We start from the raw sequence: 13,877 nt of genomic DNA, 5'->3' as shown, positions 1-13,877 counted from the left end.
ATTTGTTCCTAATATGATCCAAGAGGCTCCCAAAAATTGCTCCTAACTTAAGTAAACCCCACCCCCACCCCCCCACCTGATCCTCAAGCATTGGTGGCATAAGGATGCCAAGGCTCAACCTTTGGGGGATTAAGGAGGAGATCATTATGGGAAGAAAAAATAATATCAAAGATACTATTACTCCAATTTTAAAGACAAGATGTGGGATAATAAAGAGTTAGAGGGTAAAATGAAGCTAAGATACTATAGAGAGGTGATCAACCCCACTATTGATAACCAAAATTATCTCTCTATGTTGACCAGCACTAAGAAGAAAATGAACATCCCTAGGATACAAATAATTCCCATTAGCTTCTAAGTGAGATCGGGAGGTGATCTACTTTTACTCCCAATGCTCCTTAGCACAATACAATTTGTCAAATTTGTGATACTAAGAAGGTGGAAGATAAAAACACTTCCTTTAGACTGCACGGCTCTTGCCCACATCCACTCTCAATTCCCTATCATCAACCACAGATAGAACTTATTAAGCTAGCCCAACTATAACCATCTTGGAGTGCTGCTTTTCCTTCTCCTTGATCAGAAACAAGGTTTTAAAAAATAACAATTAAATATCTTTTTATTTTAGAAATCTGATAAACCACATTAACCTTAATAAAATTTAATTATAATTATATACTCTTTATACTTAATCTAAATAAATCTAAACTACTTAATAAAAAGCTAAACAAGAACAACATTTATCATATGATATTATTTTTCATAAACCAAGGTATGCCAGAACATATATAGTACAATATTATTTTTCACATGTAGTATAACATTATTTTTCACAGATATCAAGAACAGAGACCATACAATATTATTTTTCACAGAGCCAATGTCACTACTTAGCTGTGTTCAATTTCAATCACTCTGCATATTGGCTGAAGCTGTGTCTGAAGTTGAGTGGAGTCCATGAAAAATCCCTTGCCAATTCCTTGTATAAATGTGAAAGCCATTAGTGGTCGCTCGTTTTAGTGACCCACTAGTGCTCACTAGAGTTGAAAATTTTCTTGTCCTTGCCTTTGGAGCAATTGTATGTATGTGGAAGGAAAAGCAATTATGATATCGCTATTGATTTGCCAAACCATTGTTATGTACTTTTTCAGGTTTGAAGATGTGTAACTTGTGGTTTAGCTAGTTTACTTTGAATTTGTCAATATCATAAGCCCAGTAGCAATTTAAGTGTATGTCTGCATGGCAGAACTGCATTGGGCTTGAACTTTTCTAAAAAATTAAGTTGTATTTAAAGAAATATGGTGTCCAAAAAACATAGAACTCCAAACATCAAATCTCTTTGCTCCTTGTAGGCTTGAACCAACATCTCTTCTAGAGAAATTCAACAATTCTAATTCAATAATCCTATCGGCCTCTCTTTGTACCTTTTGAGACAATTGCTAGTTATACATTTCTTTCCATTTCTTCCATCTCCCTCGTAACGCGATTAAAATTCTGAAAGTGCTATTAACTCTGCAGCTAAAGCAGACACCTTCAGGTGAGGAAAAGCTCTTTCCTTCGGAACCAAACCTTGATCTTCAACCATGTATAGGAGTCATCTAACCGTTCATCGTTATTATGACTCTTATTAGAAATCTTCCAATGACATACAGGTTGTGACCCCGGCGGACATCGGTTCGAATCTCATTAATTCAAAATAGAGAAAATACACACGCAATCACAACACAACACTTTACAGCACAGGTCATGCTAACGGGACTCTCTCTTCCCTTCAGATTTCCTCTGGATGAACATTTCTCATGGATGTCCTTGATTTCACTCAACTATCTGACTGACAGAGTCTTAATGACTCTACAGTTGATAGCGCCGCGCCTCTCCTCGTTCTCGTACCTCTCCTCGTGGTCGCCACTGTGTCCTCTGGACACTCAGACTTAAAGTTTCCGACCGCCAACAATTTTCAACGTCTGTCTATGTAAACGGAGGCCGGGAGGTGGGCCCGAGAAAGCCACCTAAGCGCATGCCAAGAACCTGCAATCAGGATAAGGGTTGCCATTCAAGTATAATCAGATTTGATATTAATGAAATTGATGTATTCATCGATGCTCATTTCACACACATCAATAGCAGACGTGAGAGCGACATGAAACAGAAACAAATTAGCCATGAAAAGGAAAAACAAACTCATTGCAAGGCAACCAAAACACCACCAAAGAGTTTCTGGATTGAGTGGAGTAATAAGAGTTTTGGGTAGCGTAGGGCCGAAGTTTCTGGATTGAGCGGAGTAATAAGAGCTTTGGGCAGGGCAGGGCCGAAGATTCTGGATTGAGCAGAGTAATGAGAGTTTACTCTACTAATGAGAGTAATGAGGGTGGGGATCTTTTGTGTGTTTACGCAAAGCCGATAAAACGCACCAATTGTCAGGGAGAGTTTTTATCGGCTTTGCGTAAACACACAAAAGATCCCTACCCTCATTACTATCATTAGCAGAGTAAACTCTCATTACTCTGCTCAATCCAGAATCGTCGGCCCTGCCCTACCCAAAGCTCTTATTACTCCGCTCAATCCAGAAACTTCGGCCCTACGCTACCCAAAACTCTTATTACTCCACTCAATCCAGAAACTCTTTGGTGGTGTTCTGGTTGCCTTGCAATGAGTTCGTTTTTCCTTTTCATGGCTAATTTGTTTCTGTTTCATGTCGCTCTCACGTCTGCTATTGATGTGCGTGAAATGAGCATCGATGAATACATCAATTTCATTAATATTAAATCTGATTATACTTGAATGGCAACCCTTATCCCGATTGCAGGTTCTTGGCATGTGCTTAGGTGGCCTGCTCGGGCCCACCTCCCGGCCTCCGTTTACATAGACGGACATTGAAAATTGTTTGTCGTCGGAAACTTTCATTGCCGGAAACCCTGCCTGTAACTTTCGCGATTAAGACTCTGTCAGTCAAATAGTTGAGTGAAATCAAGGACATCCATGAGAAATGTTCATCCAGAGGAAATCTAGGGAAGAGAGAGTCCGTTAGCATGACCTGTGCTGTAAAGTGTTGTGTTGTGGTTGCGTGTGTATTTTCTCTATTTTGAATTAATGAGATTCGAACCGATGTCCGTCGGGGTCACAACCTGTATGTCATTGGAAGATTTCTAATAAGAGTCATAATAACGATGAACGGTTAGATGACTCCTATACATGGTTGAAGATCAAGGTTTGGTTCCGAAGGAAAGACCTTTTCCTCACCTGAAGGTGTCTGCTTTAGCTCCAGAGTTAATATCACTTTCAGAATTTTAATCGTGTTACGAGGGAGATGGAAGAAATGGAAAGAAATGTATAACTAGCAATTGTCTCAAAAGGTACAAAGAGAGGCCGATAGGATTATTGAATTAGAATTGTTGAATTTCTCTAGAAGAGATGTTGGTTCAAGCCTACAAGGAGCAAAGAGATTTGATGTTTGGAGTTCTATGTTTTTTGGACACCATATTTCTTTAAATACAACTTAATTTTTTAGAAAAGTTCAAGCCCAATGCAGTTCTGCCATGCAGACATACACTTAAATTGCTACTGGGCTTATGATATTGACAAATTCAAAGTAAACTGGTATACAAGAGAATGTACCAAGCTAAACCACAAGTTACACATCTTCAAACCTGAAAAAGTACATAACAATGGTTTGGCAAATCAATAGCGATATCATAATTGCTTTTCCTTCCACATACATACAATTGCTCCAAAAGCAAGGACAAGAAAATTTTCAGCTCTAGTGAGCACTAGTGGGTCACTAAAACGAGTGACCACTAATGGCTTTCACATTTATACAAGGAATTGGCAAGGGATTTTTCATGGACTCCACTCAACTTCAGACACAGCTTCAGCCAATATGCAGAGTGATTGAAATTGAACACAGCTAAGTAGTGACATTGGCTCATAGTAATACACCAAGTATAAAATATTGAAGCTTTTACAGAAGCAAGGAGTAAGAAAAATTACGAAGCTCAGAGAAGTAGATTTAAATCAATCAAAGCTTGTTGAACAACTATAACGTCCATAGAAATAATCTTCCAAGGTTCTGCTCTCATGTACAAGATCTACACTTTGATCTGGACTATTGTTTGATACCAAATCATCATCAACTCCAAGCATTGTAAGTGATAGATGAGTTTGTATGTCACAACTCCCAGAGTTTGCTCCAGATTCATCCTCAATCAATTCATCTAATTCCATGGACATTGTCAATTGCCTCTTGGTCCAATAAGGTAGGTCATCTCCTTCTCCTCGTAGTAATTTCAAAATCTGCAATAATAAGTTATAGACAAACAATGAGGAAGAATAAGTTCACGTTCTTACATTAACATTTATCCATTGTTTGAAATTTGACAAAGCTAGTTTAATGCAAAGGTAAGCCACTTTATTTAAGGAAACCAAAGCTTTCAATTCAGATCTTGCAATCCAAATTTCAAGTAGGATAGTGATTCTCAGGAAAGATATATACTCTCTTGATATTGGAGCGAAAGCAGATATGCTAGCTCTTCTTGCCTATTCAGGGAGGGGTAATTTGCATACTGAAGCTTTGGTTTGAGATATGATCTAATCTCTTTTGCTAATATTCAAAGAATCTTATATTTCATTAATGGAAAAATAGATTATTGGCACTTGAGGCTTTGAATATTTTTCCATAATCGACCATCAGCATTCAGGGCTAACCTGTTTAAGGGTGATGATTTTACAAATTGAACTACTGAACAAATGTTTAGATTACAACCCTAAACACTAGATCTAAACACCCTTAACTCTATGTCAGAAGGATATCAACTCGATATTTCATGTGCCATTCTTCGTTATGGGCAAAAACAATTCTAGCACTAACTCCTCACAGGAAAGGAAACGTCTTCAAGCAACTAAATTTGACATAAGATCAAAAACTGAAACATATATACGCAACTAAAGAGAATAAGAGCAATTACTCTGTTCATTAGAGGTCGAAACTGAGCTGCCTATCTCGGACAACATGCTGCACCAATGACCATTCTCTTCATCTCGCTCATGTCATAAGCATCTTCCAAAAGTGGATCTGCAAGTTCTTTTACAGAGCCAGCTGCCAGTAATGGCCTTGCCTAAATTTTGAAATTTACAAGAGATTAAGATTTTGAACCAAGACAAAGAAACCAAAAGAATCCAAAATTATCAAATACAAAACAAGCAAGGACACTAGAGCCCTACCCACATAACCAAACTTTCTTGGCCTTTAGGATTCTTGTCATTGATTGGTTTTCTTCCAGTTATTAGCTCTAGAAGAACTACTCCAAAGGAATACACGTTCGTCTTGTCATTAACCTTGCCATACATGAAATATTCTGGAGCCAGATACCTGAAATATGATAGAAACTAGTTTTATGAAGTCTTGATTATAAATGACATTTATTTTCCTAAGGAAAGAGCTGGTGTAAAGAAAGAAATGGATATTTACCCAAATGTACCTACAACATCACTACATGTGATATATGCAGATGTTGTTGAAGCCCATTTGGCCAGCCCAAAATCTAACAACTATTCATAGAATATCTTTAGTTAACGATCCATCGAAAGATGATTTGCTAGTTAATCATCAAGCAAATCTTATTATAACATCTCCAACCAAAAAATACAAACAATTCAACAGAAGCTTGAGAACTTGTTTCTCTCACAAAGATCAAGATACCTGAGGTTCAAAGTCTTCAGAAAGCAAAATATTAGATGACTTCACAACTCTATGGATGATAGGATGAGAACAACCTTCATGCAGATAAGTCAAAGCTTCAGCAATTCCAATGGCCACTTTCAGCCTATCTTTCCAATGAACTTGTGGCTTGTCCTTTCCTCTTGTAACCCAACTTTTTCTGAGAACTGGGAACAACACTTGACACTAAAAAATAATAAAAATCTCCAAGGACGTAACATGATAAATGCATGAAAATTGGCATACTACATACCATAAAGAGTTTCTTCCAGACTTCCTCTCAGTAACAAGTTGTAGACCAAAAAGTACTCCTTATCTTCAACACAGTAACCAATTAATGAAACAATTTCTTCGTTATGGGTAAAAACAATTCTAGCACTAACTCCTCACAAGAAAGGAAACATCTTCAAGCAACTAAATTTGACATAAGATCAGAAACTGAAACATATATATGCAACTAAAGAGAAAAAGAGTAATTACTCTGTTGCAAAAAGGACTCCTCTGCGTATCAGAAGAAATATCAGGAGGAACTATTAAGAGAAAAAGATAATTAGAACACTAAAAGCATGAGGATTTTATTTGCAAAATCATTTAACAGTAATTTCAAGCTTCTATCTAAATACTCATGAACCCTAATTTATTTAGATCTTCATGTGCAAAAACAGTTCAAATTACAAAAGATTTAGAATGCAATTCACAATGAACAAGAAGATGTAATTTGCCAGGCAAGTCCCATGGCTCACACTTATAGAGATCAACCTCTAGAATAATGTCAAGCTCTATCTTCCAACAATGAACTTTCCTTTTCAAATAATAAGCTACTAGTTCTTCATCCGTGGGGTGGAATCTAAACCCGAGAGGCAAAGACACCGGGGCCATTACCGCTCAATTTGTACCAAGAATTACAGTTTCGCCCGAAAAGAAGAAAAAAGAAACCCTACAACGGTGTACCAATGGTTTCTTCAGCTAAAGCTGGCCAGACTTCGCTCAATTCGTATAAATTTCCACCGATCTGAATTGTTCTAAAGTTTTGAACAGCCACGGAAACGCCGTAGAAACTTCTAGTTCTTTGATACTTTCCGCCTTCGAAGAAACAGGACAGCTTGTGTAAAACATAACCAGGCTTTCTTGGCCTTTAGGATTCTTGTCATTGATTGGTTTTCTTCTAGTTATTAGCTCTAGAAGAACTACTCCAAAGGAATACACGTCCGTCTTCTCATTAACCTTGCCATACATAAAATATTCTGGAGCCAGATACCTGAAATATGAGAGCAGCTAGTTTTATGAAGTCTTGATTATAAATGACAATTATTTTCCTAAGGAAAGCGCTGGTGTAAAGAAAGAAATGGATATTTACGCAAATGTACCTACAACATCACTACATGTGATATATGCAGATGTTTTTGAAGCCCATTTGGCCAGCCCAAAATCTGACAACTATTCACAGAATATCTTTAGTTAACGATCCATCGAAAGATGATTTGCTAGTTAATCATCAAGAAAATCTTATTATAACATCTCCAACCAAAAGATACAAACAATTCAACAAAAGCTTGAGAACTTGTTTCTCTCACAAAGATCAAGATACCTGAGGTTCAAAGTCTTCAGAAAGCAAAATATTAGATGATTTCACATCTCTATGGATGATAGGATGAGAACAACCTTCATACAGATAAGTCAAAGCTTCAGCAATTCCAATGGCCACTTTCAGCCTATCTTTCCAATGAGCCTGTGGCTTGTCCTTTGCTCCTGTAACCCAACTTTTTCTGAGAACTGGGAACAACACCTAACACTAAAAACTAATAAAAATCTCCAAGGACGTAACATGATAAATGCATGAAAATTGGCATACTACATACCATAAAGAGTTTCTTCCAGACTTCCTCTCAGTAACAAGTTGTAGACCAAAAAGTACTCCTTCTCCTCAACACAGTAACCAATTAATGAAACAATTTCTTCGTTATGGGCAAAAACAATTCTAGCACTAAATCCTCACAGGAAAGGAAAGGTCTTCAAGCAACTAAATTTGACATAAGATCAGAAACTGAAACATATATACGCAACTAAAGAGAATAAGAGTAATTACTCTGTTGCAAAAAGGACTTCTTTGCGTATCAGAAGAAATACCAGGAGGAACTATTAAGAGAAAAAGATAATTAGAACACTGAAAGCATGAGGATTTTATTTGCAAAATCATTTAACAGTAATTTCAAGCTTCTATCTAAATACTCATGAACCCTAATTTATTTAGATCTTCATGTGCAAAAACAGTTCAAATTACAAAAGATTTAGAATGCAATTCACAATGAACAAGAAGATGTAACTTGCCAGGCAAGTCCCACGGCTCACACTTATAATTCAATTCACAATGAACAAGAAGATGTAACTTGCCAGGCAAGTCCCGCGGCTCACACTTATAGAGATCAACCTCTAGAATAATGTCAAGATCTATCTTCCAACAATGAACTTTCCTTTTCAAATAATAAGCTACTAGTTCTTCATCCGTGGGGTGGAATCTAAACCCGGGAGGCAAAGACATCGGGCCATTACCGCTCAATCTGTACCAAGAATTACAGTTTCACCCGAAAAGAAGAGAAAAGAAACCCTATACAGTTGTTATGAATAAAGTTGCCAAGTCATATTTTCTTCACGGTTTAATATTTATTGTCCATATTGTCTCACTGTATTTTATACGAGCCATGGTATGATTACGTCCAAGCCACTGTAATGTTGCGGTCACATTCTTCATCAATTGTGCAAGCCACATCGTAATGTCAATTTCAATACTCCTGTGTAGTAATACAATGCCACAGAGAGGGATACCACAGACAATGTTACATGATGTCGATGTGTAGCGGATCAGAGCATGTGATATATGTAGCAAGCTAGATAAGCAATACGAACTCGTAAGACATTGTAGATTAACGAGCCATCAAATTAAGCGATACGATGTGATTTCAAAGAACATGCCGATTCACAAAAATATTTATTCGAGCCAGGGAGTCAATTCCAGCCACCGGACCATATATGCCCAATGAAATGAATTGCTACTACTGTAATAAAAAGTGAGTCATGCCTTTGAATTTAGTGCCCAGAGTATGAGCCATGTGAGGGCCATTGTAAAGTGAACTAATGCGAACCATGATATCAGTGATAGATACATCGAGTTCTGAGATTGTTAATTTTTGGTATGTTCTATGCCTACAACAATTTATTTCAATTTTCATAGTTAGCTCAATATCTTTTCCAGATTAGCAATCACATCAGCATTAAAGTAAATTGCAGATAGAACATAAACACGAATCGCAGAAGACAAGCCAAGACGAGGACACAAGATGTGGCGCTAGCCAAGGACAAACCCCAATGTGGGGAAACCCTTGATCAATTCTTATATGATCTTCAATGGTTCAACAGAGAGAGAAAGATAGTACATTTACAACAGAAGTCAACACTTTGACTTTCTAGGTAAGAGAATAGATCATCTCTACATGAGATCAGTTGAAGACATACTGCTTCAACTAATTCTCTAAGGTGACTCCTTCACCTATCATTGTGTTGCATCTCGTCCATGTGCTGCACCATGCTGCACTCATCATCACAATGCTGGACCTAATGACCATGTTATGCACTTCATGTTGCTGCTCCTCTCACTATGCTTCTCCAATCACTGGGTTGTTCTCAACACGGATTTGCACTCTATGTTGCACTCGTCATCACTGCATTCAGTTATGTAGCTGCATCATACATAGTGTTGCACCCTTTTTATATTATGTTGCATTGCTCCCCATCACTATATGTTTATAGCACTATGTTGTACTAACTGTTGTCCCAGAATATGTCCAGCTACACCAACATGCCCAAATAGTCTAATTAGACCATGTTGTCATTTGTTTGCACAGTTGTTTGTTGCATACCTGGTTAGGGCACTTGCAGCAGCCCTAGTTTCATCCCATAGTCAACAAACTAACCCTTTAAGGGTTGCGGCATACCCTCATAGGTCTCCTCACCCACGCTGCTTGCTTAGGGTGTTGTCCACCCTTGACAGCCCTCACACAGCCTCTAGTTGTGTGCTATGGCCTGCAGCCTAGCACAACATATTATTGTAGCAACAGGCCTCCAAAAATGTGCCAAAATAACTTCCAAACAGCAACGTGTTTGACCCTTAGGAACTTGGCCTAACAGTCAGCCTTCTCGGCCCTCTTCACAACAAACTCGGATCCTGATTATATCACTGTTCCAGCACTAAGACTATCTGCACTTACAACAGCCACTCGGCCTCCTATAGCAAACTTCGGATCCCTGTTTTCCCACGCTGTCCAAACTCGAGATTGTTGCAGCTAGGATATATCCATATCACCCTTAGGTAGAGTAGCATAGGGCCTCCTCTAGTTGTTGGTTAGGGCCTTCCCCTTGTTGCAGATTAGGGCTCCCTTTAGCTGCGGATTAGGGCTCTTCTCGATGCAGATAAGAGCGTCTTCTAGCTGCGGATTAGGGCTACCTTTAGCTGCAGATTAGGGCTCTTTACCTGGGATTAGGGCTGCAGATTAGGCCTTTTTACCTGGAACAACAAAAGAGGAGAGGCACAGGTAGCCTCCAAGTTAGACAGATATATGATCTCAAAGGAGCATATGCTTATAGATAAAGAAATAACAACAAAAGTTCTCCCCTTTGGAGGCTCAGATCACTAGCCGATTCAACTGGAGATCCAGGGTATAGATTCTCCCAGGAATAGACCCTTCAGATTTGAGAATATCTGGCTCTCCCACCCAGATTTCATCAGCAATATTGAAAAATGGTGGTCAGAAGATTTGCAAATCCAGGGAACAAAAATGTTTCTCCTTCATAAAAGACTAAAGCACATTAAGCTCAGGCTCAAAGAATGGAAAAAAAAATATTTTGGTAACATTTTTGTGGACAAAAAATCAGTGGAAAGCAAAATCTAGGAACTAAACCAGGCACTGATCATGGATGGTTTTGATAAAGTCAAAAGTGATCAAGTCGATAAACACCATCAAGAATGGGAGAATTTGTGCAAACAAGAGGAAATTTTTTGGAGACAAAAGTCTAGAGTTTAATGGCTCAAAGAAGGAGAGTGTAACACTAGATTTTTCCATAGATCCACCATGGCTAATAGAGCACACAACAGAATCTTTTCGATAAAGGATGAGGACGGGGAGCTTCAGATCTCTCATAAGGATATTGAAGTTGTGTTTGTCCAGCATTTCAAAGGCATCACTCGAGAAAACAATTCAGACAAAGTGCAATGCATAAGGGAAGTTACTAGACACATCCCTAAGCTGGTGTCTAGAGCGGACAATTTTAACCTAAATAGACCAGTAACTGAAGAGGAGGTCAGTGAGGTTCTCAAAGACATGCAGAATGGTAAAGCACCAGGCCCGGATGGTTTCAATGTGGACTTTTTTAAAGCCTTCTAGAATATTGTCAAACAGGATATTTTGAATGTAGTGGAGGATTCCAGGAGGAACAGAACTATTCTGAAAGTCCTCAATACCTCCTTCATTTCCCTGATCCCAAAACAGGACACAGCTCAAACTGCTGATAAGTATAGACCCATAGCTTTATGCAATGTGGTATACAAGATAATATCCAAGGTAGTGGCTAACAGACTCAAACCTCTACTTCCTTCTTTAGTTTCAGGGGAACAATCCGGTTATGTGGAAGGTAGACAAATTCTAAATAACATTATTCAAGCCCACGAGGTGGTTCACACGCTAACTAGCAAGAGGCAGGCTGGAATGATCATACAATTGGACATTGCCAAAGCGTATGACAAGGTGAATTGGATTTACATCAAGAAGGTTCTGACTGCTTTTGGATTCGATCATAACTGGGTCAGATGGGTTATGGCTCTGGTGACTTCCTCCAGCTTTTCAATTTTGGTGAATGGATCTCCCTCAGAGATCTTTATTCCTTCTAGAGGCCTCAAGCAAGGCGACCCGCTCTCTCCCTTTCTCTTCATCCTTATGATGGAAGGACTTGGTTGGTCCATTAAGCATGTTAAGGTCAACAACAAGATTATCGGCCTTCAATTAACTGAGAATGGTCAAGCACTGACACACCAACAATTTGTAGATGATACCATGCTGCAGGGAATCCCCACAGTCAAAGAAGCTTCGGCCTACAAACAAATCCTGAATGACTTTGCCATGGCTACAAGTATGGAAGTTAATCTCTCTAAATCAAAAATCTTCTTCTTAAATACTAATATTGCTATTCAGAGAAATATCTCCAGAATTCTTGGCTTTCAAAGGGATTCCCTCCCCTCAAAGTATTTGGGAGTTCCTCTCACGGCCAGACCAATGCACAAGAGTATCTGGGAACCGGTGCTCAATAAGATGCAGGACAAAGTCAAAAAATGGACCATCAGATCTCTGAACCTGGCTGGTAGGTTGGTTCTGACAAAGGCTGTTCTACAATCAATCCCCGTTTTCATGTTATCAGCTCTCCCAGCTCCCAAAGGTGTCTTACAGCAATTCAGGAACATCCAAAGAGATTTCCTTTGGGGTAAGGAGGAAACAAAGAAAAAATGGGCCCTAGTTTCTTGGGATAAAATCTGTAAACCCAAGAGCCACGGGGGTCTAGGCTTAGATGACCAGGAGATTCTTAGTAAAGTTTTAGGAGCCAAACTTTGGTGGCGATGGGTTCAAGAGCCAAAAGCTCAATGGGCAAGTATCTGGAAAGAAAAATATGCCAACTCCTGGCACACTAATGATCTCATAAGAATGTCTGGAAATATAAAGGGCTCATATATCTGGAATAAAGCCTGGGAAAACAGAAGCCTAGTACAAAAAAATAGTTTCTAGGAAATCAGAGCAGGAGATCTAGCACTCTTCTGGGAGGACAAATGACAACAAGAACCAACGTTGTTAAAAGAGTACTTTTTGAGCCTCAAGCAAGAAACAGATTCCCAAGGACTAAACAAAGTAAAGGATTTCTGGGATCATTCTCATAATTCAGGAAAGTGGAGAAGCCGGAAAAACATTGATTGCAGAGATGACAGCCCCATAAAAACAAAAGCAGAGGCACTTATGAGAATGTTAAAACAAAGAATGATCTTGGTAACAGAGGGGCAAGATTAGTTAAGATTGGGTAACAATAAAGAAGGCACCTTTAATCTTAAGGAAGCAAAAGGTATTCTTCTAGAACTAGATTCTCGTGTTCCGGATAAGACCTGGCAACACCTTTAGAGGCACCAAGGGTGGATGAAGATCAAGCTTTTCATGTGGTTGGTACATCACAAGAAAATATTGACTTAGGACAATATTAGGAAGAGGGGTGTTCTGAGACCTTCTAGATGCCAGCTATGTGAAGCTCAAGAGGAGACAATGGAGCATATTCTCAATAGTTGTATTTACACCTCCTGGTTGTGGGATTCTTTCGCTACCATTTTTCAACAAACAGACAGGGACAGAGGAAGTATCATTAATACCCTAATCAAGTGGAGAAGAAACTTTTCGGAGCATGAGTTCCTAAACTTGGCTTGGGCCTTGACACCAATCTTCATTATCTAGAATGTTTGGAAAGAAAGGAACAAAAGAATATTCAAAGATGAAAAGACTATCCCTCATCGCCTATTTGAGTTGATCTTGAAACAACTTAAGGAGACAGTTAGCACCACAGCTCGCAATCACCCCAAGAATCCCCCCTCAGAGACTGAGTTGAGAACTCTCAGGCAACTGGGAATGCAAGGGATTATCCCCCAAGGCCTGAATAGGAAGGCAATAGTAATGGAAACGGAGAAGGATTTCTAGCGTCCTCCCCTGAAAGGCTATCTGAAATACAACATTGATAGGGCTTCAAAGGGCAACCCGAGAACTGCCAGTTTTGGAGGGGTGTTAAGAGATGAAGAAGGAGGCATTATTTTTATCTTTCGTTGCCATTTAGGAAGATCCACCAACAATATGGCTGAATTAATGGCTTTGGAGCAATGCCTAGAGTTTCTGAAGCAGGACCATGGCTCAAATGTCATTATAGAAGCGGACTCAGAGATAACCATAAACTCTGTGAAAAGAATTAGTTGTGGAATTGGGTCGGAGAAAGTCTCAAACCACTGGAGACTAATCCAAGTTTACCAAAGAATTCAAAGCTGTGTTGCACGGGTACCCGCACCTGGGGGTGGGGTTCTCGAACCCGTCCCGGGTTC

At 39.1% G+C, this 13,877-nt stretch overlaps 2 protein-coding genes across 6 annotated transcripts in view; both read right to left on the bottom strand.

The window, feature by feature from the left end:
• LOC149148382 (biotin synthase, mitochondrial-like) overlaps nucleotides 1-13,877 on the bottom strand; it is a 289,099-nt gene that overhangs the window by 224,007 nt on the left and 51,215 nt on the right. The window lies entirely within an intron of this gene.
• Nucleotides 4,836-8,480, bottom strand: LOC149148383 (protein kinase STUNTED-like). The gene is made up of 9 exons (XM_089439053.1): nucleotides 8,396-8,480; nucleotides 7,302-7,486; nucleotides 7,071-7,150; nucleotides 6,790-6,971; nucleotides 5,963-6,095; nucleotides 5,696-5,855; nucleotides 5,465-5,544; nucleotides 5,218-5,365; nucleotides 4,836-5,111 (listed from the first exon to the last, which is right to left on the bottom strand). The coding sequence occupies exons 1-9, from the start codon at nucleotides 8,478-8,480 to the stop codon at nucleotides 4,992-4,994; spliced, it is 1,173 nt and encodes a 390-aa protein (XP_089295179.1). The 3' UTR covers nucleotides 4,836-4,991.

Source organism: Pinus tabuliformis, chromosome 9, assembly GCF_031772625.1.
Source record: "Pinus tabuliformis cultivar Carrire ecotype Pingquan chromosome 9, CPIR1, whole genome shotgun sequence".
NCBI lineage: Eukaryota > Viridiplantae > Streptophyta > Pinopsida > Pinales > Pinaceae > Pinus > Pinus tabuliformis.
This window is presented reverse-complemented; position numbering and strand designations above follow the sequence as displayed.

Bases quoted from the DNA above. Each gene is read 5' to 3' on its own strand.
- LOC149148383 (XM_089439053.1), bottom strand. From the start codon at position 8,480: ATGTGGCTTGCACAATTGATGAAGAATGTGACCGCAACATTACAGTGG. The intron at 7,487-8,395 runs GTGAGACAATAT...TGTTGTTCCCAG, and splicing joins CATGGCTCGTATAAAATACA to TTCTCAGAAAAAGTTGGGTT. The intron at 5,112-5,217 runs GTAGGGCTCTAG...TTCAAAATTTAG, and splicing joins AAGAAAGTTTGGTTATGTGG to GCAAGGCCATTACTGGCAGC.